Genomic DNA, 26,279 nt, shown 5'->3' with positions numbered 1-26,279 from the left:
AAATTGTCCAACCCCTCTGTTTCTCCCACATGCACCTTATAAGAAAATTATAATTCCAAAGACCAAAGGCTTAAAAAAAATATCTTTAATACCAAAGAAGAACAGGAGAGATCCAGTGCCCAGGTCCCTCCACATTTGCTAGGAGAAACTCTCAGATGTTCCCAGATAGTAGACGGCATGGCCTATTGTCAAAGCAAGAAGAATTCCCAGCAGTGCCTGCCAGTTCCTTCACTCCAGACCCAGCCACTGGTTTAGGCTTCAGCACGTGAAAGAAAGCCCCAGCTACAAAGCACCCAAGAAGGGATGGACATAGACAACACCCCCCTTCAATCCAGGAACAAACTGTCCCTTGACCGTGAGCATGGTTTGGTTGAAACACGTGGCTCATGGTCAGCAACAAGGTCTGATGGGGGCTTCTTGCATGCCTGAGGAGCCATTGGGTCCTCTGGTAGCTAACAGGGCTTGAGCTCACATGGCAGCCTTTCCTTATTTCAGGGCACTTTAGTCTCTTCCTTTCCAAGTCCCCGCTCTTCATGAAGCTTGCAATTATTTAATTACGTTAGAGATCTGCACCTCTGTAAAATTTGGCTGGAAGGAGCCAAGAGCTTGAAAAATCATTCAGGAAGGCAAACCAGGAAGGCAGAGAGAAGAGAATCACAAGGGTCTCGTTTCCTTAGGGAAACTGGCTGAAAATCTGACAGCACATGAGTTAAATACATACTTAAGGACTCAATCAAACCTTATCTATGAACAGCAGAATGAGGACAAAGTGATACAGTAGGAAACATTTCCTTGCCATGACAAAAGCCCAGTGTGCAGGACTGAGTGACACTGTCAAAAGGTCTGGGTGCACACCAGATATCCCCAGAAAAGCGATGCCATCGTTACACTGATATTAGAGCAGGACAGCACACAACATCTTCAGCTCCCTGCACGCAGTCATACTGGGATCCATCACTGGATTCCTGCAAAGCCCAGGATCCCTTTCCAGTTTGGAAAGGCCATGAAGATGAAGACCATCAGCTGGCCTGGCAGCTCCTGCTGGGTGTTGCCTGGTGAGGGCAGGGCCTGGGGATAACCAAGCCCCTGTGGGAGCATCACCAGCAGCTTTTTTGGACCATCCTTTGCAAATGGCAGCAGCTCTACAGATGGCAATGCCAGCCCCTCAGGCCCAGGTGGGAAAGCTGGGGCTGTTGGGTTAGTCCATCAGGAAAACAGTCAAAGCAATGGCTGAAGATGCAGCTGCCTACCACTGAGTAGCCAGGGTACAAAAAGGTTGGGGAGGCATTGTAATTGCAGAGATGGATGATACACTAGGGCAGAGATGCATGAGCATGGCTGTTTCACAGCTCAGGCTAAGGGGCTCTTGTTCTCCTTTGCTTTGCTTTCCTTTCCCCTGCCTCACTCCCTGCTCCACTCAGGACAATGCCAGAGGTCAGACCAGGCAGTCCTGAAGCTAGCAGTAGCTGTTCCTACTCCGAGGCAATGTTTCTAAGAGTCCCGCATGCCTGTGGGGTGAGCACAGTGAAGAAGCAGATGACACAGCCAGACACAAAGCTTCATAATGAAGACTTAACAGACAATTAAGAAAGAAAGAAAGAAACAAACAAACAAAACTAATTGTCCTAAAATCTCTCAGCTTTAATGGATGGCAAAAGAGGACAAGAACAAAGCAGTGAAGCTTAGAAATACCTCTTCTGCTATTCTTCTCTGTAGCTCCCCTACCATAATTCCTCCTGTCCCATACCACTACTTCTCAGACCTTCTCCCCTCTCCCTCTCATCTCTGAGCCCTTCCTAAATATTGGCATAGCTTTACTTTCCAGTGGGCCAGCCTCAGTCTCTAGGAGTCGTGTAACAAGTATACTGAGCACCACGGTTTGGGGCTTTCCTTTGGCACATGAGAAGCTCTCTCCAATAACTGAGGTAGTCTTAGGGCATAGCAGGCTGCCTGCAATGCAGGATGCCATCCCCATTACCCTCTCCTCCACTGAAACTTGCTCAGTCCTTGCTCCCCTGGCTCATTTTTCCCTTGTCTTGTGTGTGCATATACACATCCTTTAAGAAAAAAGAAATCAGTCAAGCCCAAATATTTTAGGCCCCTCCTTTGCAACAGTGTCCCTGGGCTGAAATTCCACGGAGAACTGCCCTAGCACAAATCAGTCTGAGACAAGGGGGACGTGGTATTCCCCCATCCAGATCAGCTCTAGCATCTGCCTGACCTCTGGTGATAAATGGCAGAACAAAATTAAAGTCCATAATGTATTTGGCCAATTCTGAACACAAAAAAAAAATCCTCCTGTGAACCCGGTGATATGAGTCCATGAGGTTGCATTGCATCCCTCTCCCAGTGGCCAAGAAGAGTCAGTAGCTACTTGTGTTGTGAGAGGGAAAGATAGATTTTGAGTTCAATAAAAGACCAGGGTTGGAGTGGGTATGAGGTCTAATTCACTTAAATTCACTTTCTCTGAAAATGCTTATGTTCATGAGACAATCAATGCCTCACTACAATTTTCTGGGCTGGTTAGACACCTTACACGGGACATGTTCATTGAGTGCCACAGAGTGCCTGTGTCCCTACAGAGCAAGTCCTCAGTGAGAGGGACGAGGCACACCTGGGTGGAGAAGTACATGCAGCAGCCTACAGCACGAGTACCTTGTACATACCTGTAATAAAAGATGTGCTTTGGTTTCCATAGCTACTAAAGCACTGGTTTCCACTGCAGATAATCTAATGCAAAAAATAAGGCAGGAAGAGAGAGAAAAGGAAAAAGTGTGCATTGATTACTTTGCCCTTTGAGACTATATAAGTAGGTCTCGGTTCATCAGCCGAGAAAGAGCACTGATTTTTAGCAGCAGCACTAGGATGATTTCACTCGCTGACGAGCCGGTCACAAAAGCAAGTTACAGAGAGCTCCCCATTTTGTAGATAGGCACATTGACAGCCAGGGGCAAGGAGGTGACTTGGTCTTTCTGTAAAACAGTGGTAGAAACAATTTTGAAGACTACTTTACCTGTTATTGCCTAGTTTCTTTCCTTGAAGCCCCTCCATCAGTTCCCATCAATGAGTTTGGACTGGCTGTATGAGCAGCTTCTAGCACAAGACCTCACTTCCCCTACCATGCCACTCTTTGGAAGTCACTATTCATAGCCACTCGCGTGATCAGAGCTATACAAATACCACCTGGAGGCATGGCGGACCCCTGTGAGCTTGGGCTTACCTGCTGACACAACACAAAGCCAAGTCTGCTTGGGCTTTGCAGGCTTTCTCAGCCTCAGCGTGAGGATTTCAGCTCGAGAGCCCTGTCCAGCTCGAGAGCAGGCAGCCTCTGCAGGTGCCGTGCAAGTCCTTAAGCCATTTGGAGACTCCTTCCATGTCACCCCTCCATTCAGAAACGCAAGTGCCCAAGAGATGAGGAAAAACTTTGAAAAACCCATCGTCCTAGATCTCAGCCATCCTGCCACACCAGTCAAGTTCCCCCAAAAAAGTGCCTGTGGGGGTTTCCAGTGCACTCCTAATTCCCGGGAGGCAGGATCCCACTCCTGTATAAGATGCCTTTTCCCTATCCTAGTGTATTTTAAGTAGGGACCACAAAAGAACTGGCCTGAGCTCACTTTCACCCACATAGTGGGTGTGTGGTGTTTATTGTCATCATTTATGTTGTCTGCCCCAGACCTTGACATTTCTCAGGAGTCCACCTGTGGCCAGGGCAGCTGGTGCCCTGTGAGGCAGAGCGGGTGCCCTGGTCCACGCTGCGCTAGCTCGCACTGACCTCACTCCACAGCTCGGTCTACCAGTGCCCTTCATCTAAAACCAAGCTAATCAAAGCCTGCAACTGCCCTTCATTCATGCCTGAGGTTCACTGGTGGGGAGAACGGAAAGGAGATAGGATAATTTTCTTTAACCTCCCAAGAGGAAGGAGAGCTATTTAAACACAAAGCCTGAGGACAAATGGGCTATGAATAAACCAAGTCTGGAAACTAGGAAGCTCCTAATCACTAGGGGAAGGAGCCAAGGGGATAACAGCCCTGTGAGTTTTAAGAGGACATTGACCAGTTTATGACAGAGATTGAGTAAGCTGGTCCAAGGTCTGGTGACTAAAGATGTCCTTTCGAGGACTCTGTCCTTAAATGACAGGCACCCAGGCAAGGAATCGGTAGCCTGGAAAAGAATTGACTTAGCAAGGTCCAAGTTCTCCTTTCTTTATTTTCTTTGCACTCTGGGATTTACCTACATAGAAAATCTTGCCCGAGGAAATAGAGCGAGCAGCAGCACCGCAGATCCGAGGCTGTCCCCCCCTGCCCCAGCACCCTGGGACAGCCAGCACAGGCTCTGCTGATGGGGCTCATTCCTGTGCGCTTGCTGGCGCAGGCCAGCTGCAGTACATGATACCTCCTCCTTCTGGGAACTCGGTCCTGCCCTGGCAGCAGCCAGCTAGCAGATCTCTGACACCGGGCAAAGTCCTGAGGAGGGGAAGGGGCTGCGCATTGAGCACGCTTCCCTCCTGCAGCACCCGCTGGAAGGAGCTGGCTGCTGCCCTGCCTATGCTTGATGCATCCACCCTTCAATTTCAAAGCAGCTTCTCTGATAACAAGGCAGCAACCGCCTCACTTCTGTGGCAGACAGCCCCCAGGTCACCCCTCCTGTCTCTGTTTTGCCATGGGGGGCTTGGCGGGGTGGCCCCCAGGCACTGATCCAGGCCCACCAACAGCAAAGCTGGGGTCAGCACATGCACGACCGCACGCCCGCACACCCGGGGCTGTCCTCAGCGTGCAAAGCTGCCCGGCTGAGTCGGCAAAGCACCTGTGAAGTGGTGCCAGCAGTGCTGGCTGGCAGCAGAGGCAGGTGGCCCCTGCCCTGTGGGCGCTCGGTGCCGCCGGCATCGTCCCCGGGTATCTCGGGGGCTGCGCTGCGGCCTACAGCTGGCTAAAATTAGGGATGCCCGGGTGCGGATAAAAATACAGCCCTCGCTATGTGAAACCTTTAGGGAGGCGGCCAAAGAGCACATCATATGCCTGGCCAGGCTGAGTGGCTGTGTGGCAATTAAAGGCCCGGGGCAGCGTTCCTGGAGCGCTACCTGCGAAGCGCTACCTCCCGTGCAGGGCCTCTGCAGGAGTGACCTTTGGGTGATCCATATTTGGGGACTTGCCTTTTAGTTGGAGAAGCAGCAACCCCCTGAGAGGGCCGGTTTGGCAATAAACAGCCTCTGCAGGCTGCCCTGGTGGTGGAAAAGGGCAGGAAGGTGGGACACACTCACTCTCTCCTAGCCCTGCTGCCATCTCCTGCAGCAGCAACTGCTCAGGAGTCTTCTGCCCCTTCTCTTTGACCACCACAATGCCCTGGGACCCATCATTCACCAGCCTGAATTTTGCAGGGACCTGAAACTTAGTTGCTGAGGGATGCAAGGGGATGCTGCACGGGACAGCACAGCATTAGGAAGAAGGGAGATCCCTCTGCTCTCTTTCATAGTGCCCACTGGCTTGCACAACTGGGAAACCAACCATAACATGAAGGTGTGAGTCCTGCATAAGGCTTCCAAGCCACTGGGGACATACCCTAGATTCTTGCCACCTCCTCCTGTTTCTGAAAACAAAAATATTAATGTTTTGAGACATAAAGTCATCAACAGAATCAGCACCAGCATCTTCACATCAACCAGATTCTTCACATCAACATAAACTGCAGCTTTAAAGAAAACAGGGAAGAAAGAGCAGAAAGTGGAAAGGAGGTTGCATTGCTTGAGGGACCTTCATCATCTCCTGTTCCTCTCCTCACTGCATTGCTGGAATTTAGCTCTTCCATCACTGCCAGCTTGGGAAACAAAAATCTCCCCATGCTTAGGAGAAGCTTACTCCTGACAGCTCTCACAGAGACCCAGATCTGTGTGCCTGGGTGGCTGGGGAATGTCAGCCTTGCTGTTTGTGGGAACACCAGACAGGTGCTAGCAAAGTAAGAATGAAAATCCAGGCCAGAAAGACATAATGTCATTCCACAATGAAAAACTGACCGTGCTGGGACACCAGCCCCTTCCACTCCAATTTGTAACCCTCTCTGATGGATTTTTTCTGCCATTTGACAGCAAAACCAACACCAAATGCAAGGTTCAGCACAATCCCTGTTGTCTGCAGCTGAAAGAGGATTGTGGCCAGACAGCCTGTCACATTTATAGTGGTGGCACTTCTACTGCTCTGTAACCAAAGATTTCAGAAGGACACTGTGAGTCTAATTAAATCCCCTGAAAGCTTCCCATCACCATACACCTAAGTTCAGACAGGTATGGCAGGTATGAAGCTGAGATGTTCTGGCAGGGAATTGTTTCTTTACATCCCCGTTATTCAGACTGACAGTACCTGCTGACACTATCCAAGACAAGGGTGGTGCTTGCTTACTTGGTGGTCCTCAAGCATCACTTTGGGCTGGCGCCTCTCAAAGATCCCAAAGAGCCGTGCCGTCCCCTATCCTTACCCAAATGAAAGCTGGCTGTTAGCTGAGGGAAGCAGGTGAAAGGAGGAGTCCTCCCAAACTCACACCACGTGTTCCTGAGGATGCACAGGACACAGCTTGTGATCCCATGGCTAGAAAGCGTGCATTGCACAGGCTTCATGCACATGAGAGAAAGTCTGCAAAATATGTGTGGGTTATGAGCTTACAAGCCCCTGCCGTCTTTGCTGATGCTCTAAGTCAGGTTTACCTGCCCCAAAACTCCTGCTGTACCTCAGGGACTGCATGACCAGTTAGGTCCAGTTCTTCTGGGGCAGTTTCTCCCTTCCACCTCCCCATGCAGCTGTTGGAAGCTACATTACTCGCTATAGAGACCGACACAAAGGCAAGGGCTCTGGCTGGACAAGACTTCAAGCAATATGGATTTAAAAGGAGGAGAAAGAAAAGAAGAAGGAGGAGGAGAGGGAGGAGGAGGTGGTGGTGGAGGAGGAGCTGTGTTCTTACATTACAGCCACCTCCCTCCCACGGTTCCGAGCCAAAAGGATTGTCAAGATTAGAAACATTATCTGCATTCGAATCCCGCTAGCATTATGGAATCAGAAAATACTGTAAGGGGATATATAAATGCTTGATACTGTAATGAGGAGGGGGCAACCAGCCAAGCTGCTGTGCCTCTGGCACGCTCTATATTTTGCTGCCTGATGAGATTCAAATGTAGGTATGAGAATGCGCACACACCTAGGCACTGGTCAGACTTGCCTGCCCCACTGGCAAGCAGCAAGGGCAGGAGCGAGGTCCGGCCCCCACATAGCTGGCACTGGAAAATGCCACCGTAGGCACTGGCACCCTGCAAAGGTCCCTGCCCCCGGGCGCTGCCACAGTGGAAAGAGCTGCAGCAAGTCTCATGTTGCAAAAAGATTTCCCCAGTGCAGGACCCCAGCACTCCACGGATGAGCACAGCCTGTACCGCTTTGCCTCCTTATCTTGTTAGCACAAAAGCCCAAACGAAGGGGGCAGGCTGCCCGCAGAGCTCACAGCTCCCTCCTCGCAGCCACACGTACGCACTGCACACTCTCATCAACACACACACTGTACACACTCTCACCTGTGCACACCCATCTTCTCTTGGGGTGAGCCTCCTCAGAGGGACACCTCCAAACATGCCTACAGGAAAGTCATCCTGTCGTCCACATTTTCTAGACACGTTTCCCCTTCCCAGCAAGCTTGTATGCTCACATACATGCCCCTGAAGAGCCACCTTGCATACGCTGCGTGTTTGCATACGCTGCTCCTGATCAAAGATTCCTCTTTTGCAAACATGTCTCACTCCCCACTCATGCCCGACCACTTGTCTGTAGCAGGTGTTGCAGCCTCACATGATGAAGGCACATATCTGAGCTTCTTCGAACACCCCCAAGAAACTCTAACCACCTCCTGCTTGCAGCAGTCAAGAGCTATCAGGATCAAACTGCATGTACATGACTAACATAGATATAAGTAAGTAGCCATTAAACTTGGAGCTAGATCAAGTGTGTTTAATGACTGGACAGTTTTCTTCCCTTGGTCCTTCTGTATTTTACTTCTGGTCACAGCACGGCCAGAGTCTTAAGCTTTGACTGAGGAATCTCTTGCTGCTCTACACACCTGCTTCAGCACAGAGAGTGACTGACAATGTCCCCTAAAGCTGCTGGCTCCATCCCTTTTTCCAGTAAAGGCACAAATGCACATAAAAGAGAACAAAAAGCAACTTCTCTCACTACTACCTGCTTGCACATGTCTAGAGAGCTCAAGAGAGGTGTCCATCTCTTGCTGCTTTATTGGGTTATCAGCTGCTCTCAGGTGCTCTAACATGGATGGCCGTGGCCTGAGCCAGGAGATGGGGCACCAGAACTGGTCGTACCAATGTTCTGATGCATTACTGATAGACATGTAAATACAGATCAGTGCTCTACCCTACTCAGGCAGCATCCCCTGTAAGCAAGAGCCCTAAACATGCAAGCCTCACTTGTATTTCAAAGCCATAAAACTGCATGTTTCCTCCATAATATGGAGCACACCCTAAAGACAAGAGGCCACATGGCTGCAGGGTGATTAAGGCTGCGGTAATTGCATGTTGCTGTTCCTTGATGAAGATCTGAAAGGAAGATGTGGGTATACACTGCTGCAGGGGACATCCTTTGGAGAAAGAGGCTGTGATAGTTGGTGAAGAATGTCTTTCTGGAGGGCTTTGGAAGAGGCCTGGGGATGTGTATTTGGTGGAAAGGAGAAGACAACCATGTTCTCCAAAATAAAGGTTGCCTCCCTTCACATGAGCAAAGTCCCTGAGCCTAGAGTGCCTGCTGTCTTCCCCAAAATTTTGGTGAAGGGCTGAGCATTGCCAGTGTGGGGAGCTGCCCCGTGGCTTTTGCTCCTTGATGCACTGGATCGCTGCTCGCTCTTGCCACAGCCGGCTGCAGGCAGGGGTTATTTATAGCAGGGGAGCCAAGGGGACACGTGGCCACAGGTGCTGTGGCACCGGCTGACATTCAAACCGGCTTTGAGGCCAGAGGGGGGGTACCAAAACGGCCCCCGGAGGAGGGCAATGATCATAAATCAGCCTGCCACCTCTCTGGGAGCCACTTTTCTGCTGCCCCCTCCAGCTTCCCGTGGCTGAGCAAAGGCAGAGACATCCCAGAGGCTTTCGACCCCTCTTCCCCATCCCCAAATCCAGCATGGTTTTCTGAGGGTGATGGGACAGCAGCATGCTCCCCAAGGCAGGGGACGTAGTGGGAATGGCAAGGAAGGCCATCAGCATCGGAGGCATCCGCAGAGAGGCAGGGGAAGAGGAGGAGGGGGTGTTACAGCTGCTCGGTGGTCTGAGGATGATGTTACCACCCCGGTGGGTGCCTGTGGCAGGGCTAAGGAAGCCATCCGCTTGCTTCCCAGGGCGGCCACATGTCCCAGGAGCCCGGGTGGAATTCGCAGGGTCCTACCGCGGGGCACTCGCAGCGTGTCTCTCCTTTCCTCGGATATCTATTTTCACGAATCAGGCAGGAACTTGATATCGTCGAGAGGCCCCTTCATCAAAAATGATGGGAGCGGGGCAGCAGTTTCCAAAGCTGCGAGGAGACAAACATGAGTGTGGCTGGGATTAGCCTGGTTTCCTAAGGAAACCGGGCAAAAATGGGGACCTGGAACAGGGGGCTGGCTGAAGCCAGGACAGGAGATGTAACTTTTACAGCAGAATGGACTGCGTTGGATGTTAGCTCAGCCATGATGCTTTATTGCTCTGCCGTTACACACTGACTCGCCCACAGATCAACACAAGCCAGAGCATTTAAACACTTCTGGGTTTAGGTTTCCTTTCACGGAGATATCAAGAAAAGCAATATGGGACTGCTGTAGGGAGAAAGGAGACATGGGTATGGCCAAGAGCACCTGGTAGTGCAGCACCACCCTGCTTTTGCAAGGCCAGGGAGCATTTGCCACCAAATCATGCATAATCATTGCAGTGCCCTGGCTCTCAGCACTCCCAGAGTTAAAATAATCTGCAGTGTCCATGTGTCACGGGTGCAGGTCTTTCTCCCAGCCGTGCCCACTGCTTCAGTGTCCCCGATGCAGCTGAGAGTGCTCTCCCAATGCCCAAGTGTGAAAGAGCAGCTGGCAGCACATGGTTTCACCAGCAAGCTCGGCGCTGCGACACAGTGGGAAGAAATCCAACCCGTGTGACCTCCAGGCAGCCTTATCTCAGCAAAGAGGCAGCATGTGATGCATGCCACCCATCGGCACCGCCTGGAAGCAAAATATGGGTCACTTGTGCCTGCTGTGCCACCCTGGCAGGCCACAATGTCCTTTAGCTACCCTCTGGCATTCGTGCTGCTAATGCTGGGCTTTGGTTCCTCCCCCACAGCTGGCAGCTCAGGTCCTGGAGCCCAGGAGCATCGGGTTTGGGATGGTGGACTCCAAGAAGGATGCCAAACTTGCCAAAAAGCTAGGTGAGTCCCATGTTTGATACGTCTGGAACAGCTTGGGAAGAGTGCAAGAGTGATGCCAGCCCGAGAAGCCAGCCCAATCCTTGTCACCAGGATGGAGAGGGTGATGGTGGCAACTGCACACCTGGGGAGGATCAGGTTGGGGGCAAGGTTGAGAAGGTTGAAGTTAAACTAAAGCAGAGAGCTTCTGCCTCTCCAGGAGGCAACAAACTGGCAGCCCTGACTGTTGTACTCCGCCATCACACAGTGCAGGAGCGCAGGGCACCTGATTTTGGAGCCTCCACAGTGATCTGCCATTCAAATCTGCCAGCCTGCCATCCGCAGCTTCTCTACCAAATGCTTCCAACTTTTGCCAAGGCTAGCTAAGCCTCAGAGAGTTTAAAACCCACTTTGGCTTCCTGGTCACTTTTTATGTTCACAGAGCTGAGCCTTCTCTAGGCAGAGAGCACAGCCCACACTAAGATCCATTTTCTATATAGTGACAGGTTGGTCAAATTTGGGGTGGTAGAGCAAGCTCAGGCTGAGGTCTGTCCCTCGTGCCATGACCCACCAGCCAGGAGATTGCCAGGGTTATTTCTGACTGGACCAACTCAGACGACTGGCAACTGCATTTTCCCAGGAGGTGTTGCCAGAGTAACCAGCAAGATGCTCCGTGGTAAAAAGAGTGATGCTTTTAGTGATGTGTTGTCCACATGATGTTTCCTGTCTCCTCCTTTCAGGCTTGGTTGAAGAGGGAAGTCTCTACGTCTTTAAGGAGGAGCGGTTGATTGAATTTGATGGGGAGCTGGCCACAGATGTCTTGGTGGAATTCCTCTTGGATGTAAGCACAGATAAGCTCAGAGCTAGACAAAGCTTCCCAGAGAAGACCTTGAAAATACTCAACTTTGCTAAAAAACAGAGGTTATTTTTATTTGAAACTCCATCCCTGTATGCTGCACACTGGCATACAAATTATATTGTTCGCCAACTTCCTAAATACTTGTCTGACCATGAGTTGCCAGAAAAGCCAATATCTTTATATCCCACCAACCACTTATATCTTAAAGACACTTTGCTCCCTTTCCTGTTTATGGAGTGTTTGATTGCTTGACTAGAGAGCTAGTCCCCCACCCCAGTTAGCAAGCTGGCATGCAAACACTTTGACATTTGCAAAATCCTTCACTCTTTTCTAAGAGCAGAAGATAAGAGTTATTTTCAAAAACCATAAAAGAAGTATAATTCCCATGGAACAACTAAAAACAGCTCAATTCATTGAAAAAAATAAATGTTGCAAACTACTTGCCCATTTCTGGACCCAACCACACAAACAACGCAGCATGCTGCTGCCTCTTCAGCAAGCTTACTCAATTGCACCGCCAAAAACTAGAGAAGAGCAAGGCTGGGGAAGAGAAACAGCTCCCTAGGCCCTCAGCTCCCCTTCAGCAATGCATTTGTGGCCACACGCATTAGACATGATGGGCAAAACACATGCAGGTGGCCTTGGGGACAGAAGTAGGGTCTCTCCCTCCCCACTGATGAGGGGTGCAGTGTAAGGCACTTTGTGAAGCTCTGTTGGCTGTGCTTTGTGGTGTGCTGCTGATAAATCATGTTCTGTGAACAAAAGGGGAGAGCAAGAACTTCTGTTTGTGTGTTTTCCACGCGAGGTAAAACAACTAGAAAAGCAGGGTAATAAAAGCAAATGCATCTGCAGTGCCTGGGCAGCCTGATCTCAAAGGAAAATAAACCCAGTGGTCCTCTACAGGCTTTACCGTGGCCTGCCTGCATGTTTTTCTAGTGAAGCCACACCTGTTAAAACCAGTGTTGCTTGGCAAAAATATGATCTGACCAAATCCTTTTACCAGCAGTGGTTATTTAAGAAACAAAGTTTGGACTAATGATATGGTAGATTGATCTTCCAACTTCCTCATCAAAAGTTTGATGTATCTGGGGCCGAAGCATGGGTTTAACCCACTCTGAATAGGTAGATCAGTATGGAAAATACACTTCCAGTCTTTCCACTGCTCCAAGACATCATTTGGCCACCCTTTAGCATGCCCTTTTTAACGTTTTCCAAAAGCATGTTCTTTGTAATCAGCTCTTCCAACAAATTACACTTAAAAATAAATATATCCATTGTTCAAAGAAGCCCACAGTCCCCATACCAGCCCCTTTCAACTGTTCTCCCTTCCTCTCAGCCTCTCCAAAGCCAGCTGCAACTGCTACCCCTTCTCTCTCATCACAGCAGTCCCTCATCATCTATTTGGGCTACCCTGACCCCTCTCAGCCTCCCTCTTGATGCACCAGCCTGTGCAGTGAACCTACTAAGAGCTCCCTCTGAAGGTGACCTATGTCTCTTGGTTCCTTGCATTAAGGCAAAGAGCACCAAGCAGAGAAACTTGGTGATATCTTTCTTAGTCTGCTAGAGACACAGTGTGCCAGTCACAGGTTGGTGTTATCAAATGCATTTGTCGTGGCAGCTGCTAGAAGACCCCGTGGAGATCATAAACAGCAAGCTGGAGCTTCAGGCCTTTGACCAAATTGATGAAGAAATCAAACTCATTGGCTACTTCAAAGGAGAAGACTCTGAACGTAAGATGCATGTGTCCCTTGAGGGACTTGGAGCCTTGGTGGGGGCGCTGGGGGGTCATTGGTTCCTGCTCATGAACATTAAGGGCAAGAGATGCTGCAGTGCAATAGTTGCTGGAGGATGAGGTACACATTAAGTACCATCTTGAGAAATGTAAAGCAGCAGCAAGCAAGACAACTTTGGGCAGCCTGGCCCCAATGCTGGAGCACCTCCTTGCATTTCCCAGGGTTTTTGTGCTAATTGCAGCCCCTGCTCTGTGTGGCACGCTGGGATCTGTAGCTTTCCTGAGCCCTGTAGGGCTGCACAAAGCGTGTCCCGTTTGCCCCACGTGAAATGGTTCTTGTTTGTAAACCCTGGAAGAGTGGAAGAAACACAGTGCTGTCATCTGCTGTATCTTGTAATAATTTATAATTGCTCTTCCCTTGTGCCTTCTGCGCTGATCAGAGCGAGACCAGCTGTCTATGACATCTTTTCTTCATTCCCCTTTTCTCCTTCCAGATTACAAGGCATTTGAGGAAGCTGCTGAACACTTCCAGCCCTACATCAAATTCTTTGCCACATTTGACAAAGGGGTAAGCATCCACAGACCTCACCACAGGAGCTCACAGCCTCCTTTCTGCACAGCTTAGATCTTTTCAGTTGCAAAGGTCTAGGCTCTGAAGTAAGAAGTTAAGAGTAAGCCTTCCCTAAATCTCTGGGTGTTGTGTTTTGGGTGCACTGGTGCAAAGAATGAGAGAACGTGGTCCTGGGAGTCCTGCTGTAGGATACCCTGCTTGAACAGGGTTGTTGGGCCAGATGACCTCCAGAGGTCCCTTCCAACCTCAGTGTTCTGTGAATTTGTGGACCAAGGGAGCCATCCAGCCATCAGAGCTCAGCTATACCTTCCTCCATCTCTGCAGCTGGCCCCGGCCCTCCCGGGCCATGAGCTGCTGCATCACCTTCACAGTGGGCATGTCACTGCAAGGATGGAGCAAGGCTGGCATGCAGGAATGAGAAGCGGGAGTCCTTTGCTCTGCTCAGGCTCATCTGCTTTTCTGTTTGAGGCTCTCGAATCTCAGACAGATGAGATAGGTGTACTCCTGCTTCATGCTCCTTGTGTTCAACACATAAACAGCAATGAGCTGCTCTGTGGAATAAATGGGAGATGCTCAAATAGGGGTCGTAGAAAAAAATGGAACAGAAGAGGCATAAGGTGCAAACAGATCCTGTGTTTATCACAAAACTCTGCTCTTCCTTTAACTTCCATATCCACCACTTACATGGTGTTTTCCAGAGGCTCAGGATGTTCCCAGACTTAATATCTGGCTCCAGCTCCTTGTTTTGAGCATTCCTGTAACTTGTGGTATTTGTGTCTGCTTTTGGGTTTGGCCCTGTTCCAAGACGAAAGGCCGTTTCTGCAGCATGAAGTCAGGTCCGTAACCAGCTCCATTAGGCTTGTGAGACTTGGACTTTGGCCTTGCTCTGCCCCAGTGCTTGACAATAGCAGTGCAGAAAGCATCAGTGGTTTTTATAGCAAGGAAAGACTCACACACGTTTTGCTGGCCACCCCTAAGAGTGCATGCTATGAGAGAGAAAGCGCCTTGACCTCAGCTCTGCCACCAGCAGAGGCTCTGGGTGGGCCAGGAGGCACCTCAGGCTCACTCACCTGTGGCCATCTGCCCTGCAACAGGTCGCCAAGAAGCTAGGTCTGAAGATGAACGAGGTGGACTTCTACGAACCGTTCATGGACGAGCCTGTTCACATCCCCGATAAGCCTTACACGGAAGAGGAGCTGGTTGAATTCGTGAAGGAGCACAAAAGGTACGTGGTGTACAGGATGCTCCTGGCCACGGGAAGTGGGCAAAGGTGTCCATCATCGCAGGCTTGACCCTCCAGGGCAGCCCTTCTCAGTAAAAATGAGGGTGACTACCACCTTTTGGCTGTTTGCTGACCCATGCTTGAGATTTTGATGGCTCTTTCCACTCCCTGATCCCACATAAACACACGGAGTTAAATACAAGGGCACAGCTATCTCTGAAGCTCTGCATTTTTGCACCCTTAAAAAATACAAGGGACCAGAAAAGAGCTAAAGAAAAACAGGGCCATTGATGCTGCTAGGGCACCACAAGTAGAGAGATTTGTATTCACACACATACACAAGGTTTAGAGACAGGAGCTTGTGTCTTGAATCTGCAACTTGGAGAGAGATCTCTGCTTTTTTTTTTTTTTTTTTTTTTTTTTTAAGGTATGAAGGGGTCCTCTATTTCCCACGTACTCTCAGGTCACTTTGCTGACCTCCTGGACTTCCTGACCTTGGCCTTTCCCATCTTCTTTCCCAAGCTGTTTCTGTCAAGCAGCAGCAGCATCAGGAGGCTGATTAAATGCAGTCAGCTAAATGCTAGCCTAATAAGGCAAGCCCTCCATCAGCACAGAACTGCAGTGAAAACTCCCCATGTCTTACATTTTTTGAGATGCTATGTTGCACTCGGTAAGAGCCATTTATTTTGTCAGTGCCAAGGCTCAGAAGGGGATTTAAAGGAATCTCAAGGAATTGGATGCCTGCTCTGGTTAGAATACTTTGATTACCTGTGCAAAATGCTGGGGGTGGACCAGCATTTTGGGGAACCCCCCCCCCATTTTGGTGTAGCAACATGGGGCTGAATTCTGCTTCCTGAAATCACCTAAAATGCATTTACTCTGATCTCTTTAGCACAGGGGACTAACTGGTGTAAATCTGGAGTAACTCCACTGACATCAGCATATATTGGCGTGCTCAAAGTCCTTTGCTCCAAGCTTCCTTCCTCCAAGACCTTCCCCCCTAAAATGGCTAGGGAAAGCATCTGAAAAGCCATGTACAAGTACATTACTGTGCATTCATTCAACATAATCTCTAGTTTCTGACAAAGAGCAATGAGGATGTTTTCTGGGTCAAAAATTTTATCCTTGACCTTGTGCTTAGTGGCTATTTCTTTGATTTTTGTCATTTTTTTAACCTCATTTCTACTTTGATGCTGAAAGTATCCAGTTGTAATGTGGTCCACTGGTGAACTATGCATTGCATCATACAAATATTCCTCTTTGTTCAGTTTATGCCTGCCACCTGATAATTTCTCTGTATGCCTGCTAGCTCTTGTGCTATGAGGAACAATGACTAGCCATTCCCTGTTTCAATTCTTTTTATCATTCCTGACATTTTTTACACCCCTGCCAAACCCCTCTTCAGTCACATATTTTTCAACACAAAAAGGTCTCATCCGGTTACTCTCTGTGAAACAGCGGCCATTCCATACCTTTGTTTACCACTGCCATGTTTCCACGTACCTGTTTTAGTTGTCCCATAAGATTTTCATGATGAGATGATCCGAAACACAAATGAATTCAGCGTGGGGGGTGCACAGTGGAGTTGTCCATTGCCATAACAATACAATGTGTTTTGCTCTTCAGCCATTTCCTAACCATTTGCAAACTTCTTTTTGTCTTTTGCCTTTGGAGCTGCTGCGTTCTCAGTTTGTGACACCTGGGCCTCTTCGCTGAGAGGCAATAATTGATGATAACCAGTTTAGAGCCCGTTGCTGCACCTGTACAATCAGGGTTGTTTTTCTGCAAGTGCGTTACTTCCTATATGTCTATCCATCATGCAGACACTCGAGTCTCAGGAGACGCCTCTGTGACTCCTCACCGTCAGGCTTGGTGTTGGCCGTCTGAGTAATTGGATATGATAAGCAAATGCTGTCATCTTCCTATTTCCCAGCTTTTTCAGATTATGTAAAAATATGTTATGCATATGATCATGTCAAAGCATATGCTGTGAATCTTAATTGGCTCCTCAGAGCCCTTAGGAACCTTTAAAAATGTGAATCTCCACTGCTCTGGTAGTGAGGCAAACCAAAGCGACAGGTTACACATCTCCTTAAGGCCACCTCATCCTGGCCATATGCTGCCACTCCCTTTACCAATTTGTCCTAGGCCCTCATCGACTGACACTTCTCTTTGCAGCAACTCTTGGGGCTGGTCTGCCACAAAGAGCTGCCGTGCTGGGGGAACCTCCCTGGACACTGATGCCACAGTCAGCAGAGCTGCAAAAGGTCACTTGTGCTGTCTGCTATGGGCTTGTGTCCCTTGGGTGCTCACCTCTCAACCTGCCAGGCTTTCTGACAGGCTTCCTGCTTTGGATGTGTCCAAAAATATTTACTATTCCTTTTTTTCACCCTGTTTGAACTACTTCTTAAAAAAATTCCTTTGGTTGGTCTTGCGATTTAAATGTTCGTTCCATTGGTTATTATGATATAATTCTTCTTGCCAGAGGTTATTTTTTGCTTCAGCAGAGTCTGGGGAGACTTTTATGGTGGAATTAAGCTGGGGTGGAACTGACAGAAAAAGGGAACAAGGCCCCATAGGAAAACAAGAGTGTGAACAGCCCAGGGACTGCAAAACAAAAGTGAATGGGCCAGCTCACGCTCTCAGCATGGACAGAACAATCTGCCATGTGTGGCACTGATTCCCTAGCATGTCCCAGCACAGAGAGGCGTCTCATCTTCCCGAGCACAAATAACGTCTGCACTGACTCCAGAGGGGCAAGGGCAGGGTTTTATCACCATGCATGAAAGCAGAAGTTGACCCTCTCTGCCCCCAGGTTCACGTTCAAAATGTGGTGGCTTACAGTTCTGACTCCAGCCACTGATCAAATGTGCCATGGTGACCTCGACCTTGACACCAGCATTGTTGTTGTGTGACAGTGCTGGATGTGTCCTCAAAGAGCCTTTTTGTCCTCTTTTCAGAGCCACCTTGCGGAAGTTGCGTCCAGAAGACATGTTTGAGACGTGGGTAAGCACATGTGGGTGGGGAGCCTTGCATCCCCTGCTAGCTTCCAGAAAGAAACAAACCCATTCTGGCTACTGAACCAATTCGCCAAAGACCCGGCCTCTGGCTGAGCAAAATAAATAAATAAATAAATAAAACGGAAAAAAAAAAAAAAAAACCACAACAGCAACAAAAAGTTTCTCAGTATCATAAATAATTAATTCCCAAGAACCAACTATTCTCCCCCAGAAATGGAAGACCAGAAGCTAGTCTCAGTTAAGTAACTACTCCAGCCGCCCCAAAAGGTATCTGTTTTTGATTATCTCTGTAGCAACCATGGAATAGAGATGCAGAGCACCCTTGAGAAGGATTATCTAATGGGTGTCAGTGATGGTGGTGGAGCGACCAGGGTGGCCTTCTCACTGGGGGAGTTACGGAGATTATACCGAATGGATGACTCATGGAAGTTGTGCTGGAGCAGCTGTACAATTCAAAACACAATCGAGGGCAGGCAATTCAGCTAATTATATAGATTGCAGAGCAAATCATCTGTTGATTGCTCTTCTCACAGTGTGAGAAAGCTGCAAGTCAGCAGTCATGAAGAACTAACTAGCAGTTTTGAAAAGATAGCATGCACAGGTCTCTCCTGGTCTGCAAAGTAGGGGAGGAAGGATAGGGTCAAAATTAAAGAAAAATTGTGTATTACAAATTATTCCTTTGCTGTGAATGAATAAGATGTTAATAGCCATTTAGGGAACTTTAAGTGCCAGCTGAACACTGGGAAAAAAAAGCTGAGCAGGTGCCTTATAGATGTTAGAGTAGTTGCAGTCATTCCTCCAAAAATCTCAGTACAGCAGTTTTAACAGCATTCGATATACAACATGAAATGCCGTGGGACTCAGAAGCACCAAAAACCCTGGGAATCTTTAATACAACAAGGCAAGAGGTAATAAAACTGTATTAGGAGTTATGAGTCACTAAGGCGTGATAGGTTTTTATTTGTTTTGAAATACAGATTCTGTGTAGAATATGGCTTCCTAGATCCATTGAAGTCCCTCAAAGTTATTTTCGTGGGCTTCAGTGGGACCCAAATTTCACAGGCAGTGATTTTAATTTCATACTGAATACATTCTAAAATAACCTCCAGAGAAGTATGAATTGTCAGTGGTAGGATATTTGCTTGAAAAACAGCATAGGAATACAGAGCTCGCCTCTGCTACAAGCAGGAGACCTGCATCGACACCATGACAGGCTGGGTTCTGGTCTTGATGCAAGTTCAGAGTGGCTTCACTGGAGTTACTCCAGTTTTATTTGCTGCATTGGAGGTCAGAATATAGATATATTAGATAACAATATATATACTTTTATATATATATATAGGTTTTATATATATTTGTATTTTTCTGTCTGACACTGCTGCTGGCAAATATGGAGAAAAAACAATGTTATAGATTTTGCCAGCTGTAAGTGGTCTGAATCCCAAAGTAAATCTGCCCAGAATGCTCCTGTGAAAATATATTCCCCAAAGACACCAGCAAAGGCCCAACACCTGCTATTGTTTTTAAAGATAATGTTTTCCACTTAATCTTTCAGGTTTTTTTTTTTCCTTTCAGTTTTTGATGGTGGCTTTGTCACCTCTGGGCTCAGAATGGAAAAGAAATTAGCATTTAGATGGGAATTTCTTCTCGCATTAAAACCAATTGAAATGGAAACCAGGACCAGCAGCGGGTGAGGAACGTGAAGCCGTTCCGTGCGAGATGACATTCATAGCAGGCGGATGATGAAGCAGCTGGCAGATCGATTGGCCTTTGCCAATATCATTAACCATTGCTCACGTGTCTCATGGAGAGAAGCAGCCTCCCAGGCTGTCATTTCTATTCCCAACTCATTTTAGCCTCAAATTGAGCCTCCCACTCAATGCCCTTCGCTGTTCAGAGACCCTCACATAAAGCAGAGACCCTTCCCTACAAAAGCAATGCCAAATAAGCCACCTCACCTCCCAAAATAGGAGGGAACCTCCTTCATTGGCCCTGAAGGAGGATGTTTGGGGGCTGAGCGTGATAGGGGAGATATTTGTAGTCCCAGAAGCAGTTGCAAATTGACAAGGTTAGGTGACTTTGCGCATGGTGGGTGAGCCACTATTCCCATGCTACTGGGTTCTCAACATTCTCTGCAAGCAAGGTTTTGCCCCACACCATCAGAAGCTCTCTTGCTTTTGCCATCACAGTGCCCACCTCATTTTTAGTCACAGGACATCAGCAATGCTACCCAAATAACCTGGTTCAGTGCCTGCTGCTTCCACAACCCAGCCTCACCTCGGCTCCCATTTCTGGTGTCTCAGTGGGGCCTCCTTTTGCGACTGTCCTGTGTATTCAAAGGTATCCCACCACTCCTCGTCTCCAGAAACCACGCTGTCCTCTCTCTCTGGACCACCAATAAGAATATTTTTGTTGTTTGCAGGAGGATGACATGGAAGGAATCCATATCGTGGCCTTCGCTGAAGAAGATGACCCAGGTAGGGGGCCATTTTCCTCCTCGCATGACTCCCACAACTCCCACAACCAGCAAGGAAGCAGAGGCCCGGGCACCGAGATCTGTCCCTAACTCTGAGTCTGTCTTGCTGTGTGAATTGGGAATGTGCTGAGGGCTGTTTTTGTCACATGCACGCAGGAAACCCGTGGGCACTGGTTCCTGAAAAGCCGTGGAATCGGTGATTTTCAATGCCATCAGCATGCCGAAAAGCTTCAGCCTCTCAGGAGCTCAGCTCCTCCCTTGCCACAAGAAAACAGTGACAATGTTCCACTCTGTGGAGGGATTATGAGGCTTAATTCATGTGTAACTAATTTCAATACCCGAGGAGGATGCTCCAAATTAAAAGCCTTATTATCAGAAGAAAAGGCAGGGAGACAGCGTTTTAATGAGAATTATAAACAACTCCTGCATTCACAGAGGGTGAGGGAAGTCAAAAAACACACAAGCAAAAGTAGCTGGGTGTTTGTGGGAGAGGGCTGTAGAGGTTCTTCTGTCATTTCAGATGGCTTTGAGTTCCTGGAAATCCTGAAGCAGGTTGCCAGGGACAACACCGATAATCCCGACCTGAGCATTGTGTGGATTGACCCCGACGACTTTCCTCTGGTGAGTGGCAGGGGCTGGTTTCCTTCCTTGGTTTGGTGCCTGGATGTGTGCACACACACAGGAGCACAGGAATCGCCCCAGCCCATGCACAGGCTGCAAAGGAAGGGACACAGGACTAGGGGCTATCACTGGGAGCTACTCATTTGGGTGGCCTCTCTTCCCTCCTGCCTCCATGTGTGGTCCCCTCCCCACGGGCTGTCCACCTGAATTTAGACAAAGGGGTATTGCAAAGGTCCTGGTTGAGTTTTGTTTCTCGCTCCCGCAGCTGATCACTTATTGGGAGAAGACCTTCAAGATTGACCTGTTCAGGCCACAGATCGGCGTGGTGAACGTCACAGACGTGAGTAGCATGTGTCCGAAAATCCAGCAATCCCAAGATTAGAGTGCTCAAAATGATGGGGCCCAAGGCAGAAAACAGATCTGCTGGCATCAGTAGGATTTCTATCAAGTGCAAGGAGACCAGGCTTTTTCCCTGAGGAAGAAGCATCAGGACCTCCTCATCCCCATGTTCAAGTGGAGTTCTAACACCTCCAACGTTGGGGTTTCAGTCTGAGCATATTTCTGCTGCTGAGTTGCACACAACACACTTCTGCCAAGGACAAGACCATCCCTGTGATCTGAGCTTCAGGGCTTTGCCAGGTTTCACTTTCAAGGTCTCACGTTTCTACCCTGTCCTGCAGCATGCGCATTTGTCCATGCATCTTTGTCCATGCTGCTCTGACTGAACCTGGCTGGGTTTGTGGAGGAAAAGCTGTGCTCAGGACAGAGAAATGGGGAAAAAAGGAGGGTGTTTTTGCAGCAGAAGCAGAAAAGCACAGCTTGTGTGTAGGAGGGAAAGATGGTCCCCAGCAGATGACAGGGAGCAACCTCACAGATCAAAAATGAATAAATAAATGCACAGCTGTGATGAGAATATGACATAATCTGGTAAATGAGGGATCCTGCTGGGGTGAAGAGGGTGTACTAGGGTTTGTCCAGGCCATCCTCCGCCTCAGCCACCACTGTGCAAGAGGTGCTGGAGGGTCAGGGTTGGGAGGAGGAGACATGTCCACCTACCCATCTACCTTGAAGCTAGAGAGCTCTGGGTCTGATGTCAGGTTGCTTGTGCACAGTGGTAGGGAAGGCAAAGTGATGGGGTTATAAAGAAAGCAAAGACCCTGGATTTTGCCCATCCTGTTGAAGGGAATGAGAAGGAGGTGCTCATGTTGGTTTAGGAGCTACAGATTAGGTGCAGTGCTGGCTGGATGTGCCCTGTGTTTTAGAGCAGCATCTGTCAGATGATTGGGCAGACAAAGAAAAAGGAAGAGAGCCAAGGTAGCATCTGTCACCTACCATCATGAGATAGAGGAACAGACAAGCCAGAAATAGAGCCCAAGCCTTCCATTTTTTCCCTATATTACTAGCCCATGATATATCTTTTTGCTGTATTTACTGCAGTTGGCTGTGTTTAAGTCACGTCAAAGTGACATTAAACAGCTATCAATGGAAATTCGTGGAAGCAGGACTGTCAGCAGCAAGAGAATCATTTACAAAGCAGTAATAGGCAGGAACATATGCCTTATTATCTGACAGCCACTAAGAGACCTGTAGAAACTCATACTTTATCTAGATTTGATATAGTAAATGTTTCAGATTGTTGATTACAGTATTTGCAGGTTTTACTTCTTTCCTCTTAAGTCTGTTTTCTATTCCTCAAGAGAGAGATTTAAGAAAGTTCTAGGTTGGCTGGTGATATCTAAAACAAACATTGAGCTCATTTCGCTATTTCAGTGTTACATCACTGCTTTCAGTGGAGTTACACAGGTACAAAGTGAGGCTTACACAGCAGAGAACAAATAAACACTCCTGTTGGCTTCAGTGGACATAACCCCTGTGACCCCATCACTTCTCTAAAAACCTGCCAATGCAAACAGCAGAGCTCCCAGAGGCCCCCACTGGCCCCATCGCATTGTTGTGGCTCAGGACTAGTGCCATGACATGCTGCAGAACATTGCTGCTCTTTTTGCAGAGGATCTTCTCTAGATGCAATGTGCCCACTCCCCTCCAGTTTGTCTGAAGCTGTCCCTTTTTGCCACAGGAACTGTCCTGGGGTCAGGGACAAGGTCATTTGCATGAAGTAAGAGCTGCTTGCTCAGTTTAAGGAGGGAAATATTGTAGAAGAAATACGGCATAAGAAAGCCCCCAGCATATGAAAAGCTCTTGCTTCTGCAACATCAAACGCTGAACGAGGTAACCTGACAGCACCTCTGTGAAATAGGAGGCTGATCCTGTTTTGCAGAGAGGGGACAGTGAAGGGAAAAGGGCTTACTCGGGTGTTTGCCCAAGGAACCTGTAGCAAAGCAGAGGGAAAATCTTTCATTTCCGGGTCTCAGAGATAATCTAAGCTGTGCTTCCTGTCCCTGGCTAATAGCTGCAATTAGGCAGCACATTCTTACTGCATTTCAGATGTGTTGTTACTGAACCCCACCCTTTACCCCTCCAGTTTATGGAAGTAATGCAGACAGCTGGAGAGAAAGAGCAGGCGGGACCCATAGTCCATGTAAAGACCCATAGTCCAGCTCTTGCTGACAGATGTAAGCAGTGCAGGAGTAGGAACAGGAATCTAACATGGGGCGAACAGCACCACACACTCCTGTAGACCCATCAAGCAGTCCCACTGCTCGCAATCAGATGCAATGTCACGTCGTGGGGGAGTGGTAATTTTGGCAGAGAGATATTGTGGCTGGTCCTGCCCACAGGCAGTAGGGAGGGAGCTAATGCCACCACCATCCCTGCATCCTAGCCGGTGCCCAGCTCTTATCACCACAACAGCAATCTGATCTGAATCTGATCTCTTTGCAGGCTGACAGCGTCTGGATGGAGATCAGAGATGATGATGATCTGCCCTCAGCCGAGGAGCTGGAGGACTGGATAGAAGACGTGCTTTCTGGGAAGATAAATACTGAAGACGACGATGATGATGATGACGACGATGATGACGACGACGATGATGACGATGACGATGATGATGATGATGATGACGACGACGATGACGACGACTAATTGTGACTCTGTACAGTTTGACTTGTGGGGGCCGAGAGGCCTCCCCCCGCGGCAGGTCCCTCCATTGGAAGACCTGTGTTTGAGCGTCAGCAAGCACCGCCTGCTCCTCCTTTCCCCCCTGCCCCGCTCTCCCCGCCCTTGCTGGGACCCCCGGCCTGATTCTCAGCGGTGCTGAGCCAGCAGAACTGCCCCCGCAGCGGGTGGCACCGGCAGGCACCCAGCACCGCTGTAAATCATGCCTCCTTAGGAAGGACAATAGGAATCTGCAGGGAACCTGCCCCAGTGCCCAGTGCAGGAGGAAAGCGCCCGCCTGCTCGCTGCCAGAGGGACACAGGGAGCCAATTTGCATTTTCCGTGCTCATTGGCCCTGCATGCACATGCAAAGACCAAGTCTCACTCCAAGACATAGGGAAGGTCACTGTAAAGTTTAGCCCTTTTATTAAACAAAATGCCCTTTGCAGCTACTCTGCCAAGACCACCGACTCTTGCAAGTTCTGCTGCACGAAACCATAGCTACTCATTAACATGCTAGGAGCAGCAAAAAGGTTTGGGAGGGGAGGAAGGTTTTAGGGACGCTAGTTAATTTTCAGAGTCCATAAAACAACAGGATACTCATATCAAGCAAAAGGTAGGGCAGGTGGTGTGATACAGGACATCACAGCTTGGAGGTTCTTGAATTCGGAAGTTTTTGAATGCTGGAAAGGCTGATTCAGGCCTGAACCCAAACTCTGGAGGCTGAACACCACAGCACTGAACCAAACCATTGGTTCTAAAACTCAAAGAAACACCAGAGCAGACCCCAGGCCAGTTACAAACTTCTTCAGCCAAGTCTGTGCTGGGGCTACCTTCCCTTTCAGGTGAGCTTCAGCTGGATTAAAGGTGGTTCACGAGATAGCATACTCCTGCCCATGGAAACATTCTGAGGGGCTCACCCTGAAGCCCCCTATTCCCCATGACCTTCCAAGCTTTATCTGACTTTTAACTTAAATTCCACATAGCATCTTTTCCCATGACCAAGCTGCTAGGAGGGAACATATCCATCCAACCACATTAGATGCTGGATAAAGTGATTTGGGCTATGAGCAGTGAAAGCATTCGAGCTGTTTGGCCTTAACATATTCACTTGCAAAGTCGCTCCCTGCTTAGAGGCTGAGATGTCCCATGGTAGCCTGTGAGAAGCTCTTTTTACTGCAGACTGAGGAGATCAAGGCGTCATTTCAAAGCCAACGGTGTCACATCATACAAAGCTACTCAGTCCTAGCCAGTGCAGCTCCATCCATGTGCAGGTCACTTCAACAGTTAGGTCTCCCTGCTTTCCCATGCCAGCAGATTTCAATTGTCTTAGCTTATTAGGTTTGACAATAGTGCAATGAATGGAGAGCTTGGAGACAGCTTTATCTTTATAAATACATTTATAAATATATTTTCCAGTCATTCAGACTCGTTAGCAAAGATAGGGTACACATGTCCTCTCTTGAAACAGACAAAAAACATTGTTCTGGTCTTTCTTTTACTGACTCATGTCAGAGATAAGTGATGTTAGTGGAAATTACAGCGCAAGGGGCAGGAGAATCAGAGCTCACTATATGAATGCGAATTAGCCTGATGAGAAACAAGGTTTACACACCATATATTTCCTTTACTGGATGAACTGCAAAGCAAGATTTTACAGATTTCTTTTTTTTCCTGCCTGTTGGTCAGTCTCTTTGTCTCTCTCTTTCTCTCTATACATGAGCTGAAATAGAAATTGGAAATTACTGGTATAAAAAGGCTGAAGTACTGATATACTTCTACATGTGCCATGTCCCATTGGTGGAAGGTGCCAGCATGAACACGCAGCTATATATCTGTGTATCTCTATGCATATGAATGAATACTGTGCTGACGTGGTAGATGACTGTAGGTTGTGCTACCTCCTCATTGAAGATCAAACAGTCAAACAGAGCACTTCTGAGGCACAATCTGCTAGACTAATAGACAGGACAGCAAAGCCCCAGGTCAGCTATTATATGTTTGCCCTTTCTTGCTTCTTTATGATGCATAAACACTGCCTGGAAGCCTCAAGCCAAGTGTGTTTGGGGAAACCATGGGGGTGTTCACACTGGCATTGAGAACAACTCGGGCCCATCCCAGAGGACTTGGTGGATGGAGACTTTTGGAAGGCTTGAAATGCAGTGTGCTTTCATGTTCCCTCCTCCATGCACCAGCCTTCTGCTCTTCCCTTTAAATAATTTCAACCAGGGGTTTGCTGGAGAACCCCAGCTTAGAGAGAGAGGGAGCAAGCTGGACTCAAGACTCCTTCATGCACATAGGTAAGAAACAAGAACAGGCTAAACTGGCAGTTT

General features: G+C 48.5%; 1 protein-coding gene across 1 annotated transcript in view; it reads left to right on the top strand.

The window, feature by feature from the left end:
- CASQ2 (calsequestrin 2) overlaps nucleotides 1-25,703 on the top strand; it is a 28,741-nt gene extending 3,038 nt beyond the window's left edge. Inside the window, exons 2-11 of the mRNA XM_083813434.1 lie at nucleotides 10,331-10,415; nucleotides 11,132-11,232; nucleotides 12,869-12,980; nucleotides 13,477-13,550; nucleotides 14,648-14,778; nucleotides 17,736-17,781; nucleotides 20,218-20,272; nucleotides 20,792-20,892; nucleotides 21,158-21,232; nucleotides 23,734-25,703. Coding sequence (XP_083669560.1) covers nucleotides 10,331-10,415; nucleotides 11,132-11,232; nucleotides 12,869-12,980; nucleotides 13,477-13,550; nucleotides 14,648-14,778; nucleotides 17,736-17,781; nucleotides 20,218-20,272; nucleotides 20,792-20,892; nucleotides 21,158-21,232; nucleotides 23,734-23,934 — 981 coding nt within the window. The 3' untranslated portion in view covers nucleotides 23,935-25,703. The remainder of the gene's footprint in view (nucleotides 1-10,330; nucleotides 10,416-11,131; nucleotides 11,233-12,868; nucleotides 12,981-13,476; nucleotides 13,551-14,647; nucleotides 14,779-17,735; nucleotides 17,782-20,217; nucleotides 20,273-20,791; nucleotides 20,893-21,157; nucleotides 21,233-23,733) is intronic.
- The last annotated feature ends 576 nt before the right edge of the window (nucleotides 25,704-26,279 follow it).

This window comes from Anser anser (genome assembly GCF_964211835.1).
Source record: "Anser anser genome assembly, chromosome: 1".
Classification (NCBI taxonomy): Eukaryota; Metazoa; Chordata; class Aves; order Anseriformes; family Anatidae; genus Anser; species Anser anser.
Note: the sequence above shows the minus strand (reverse complement) of the source record. Positions and strands in the feature narration are given on the sequence as shown.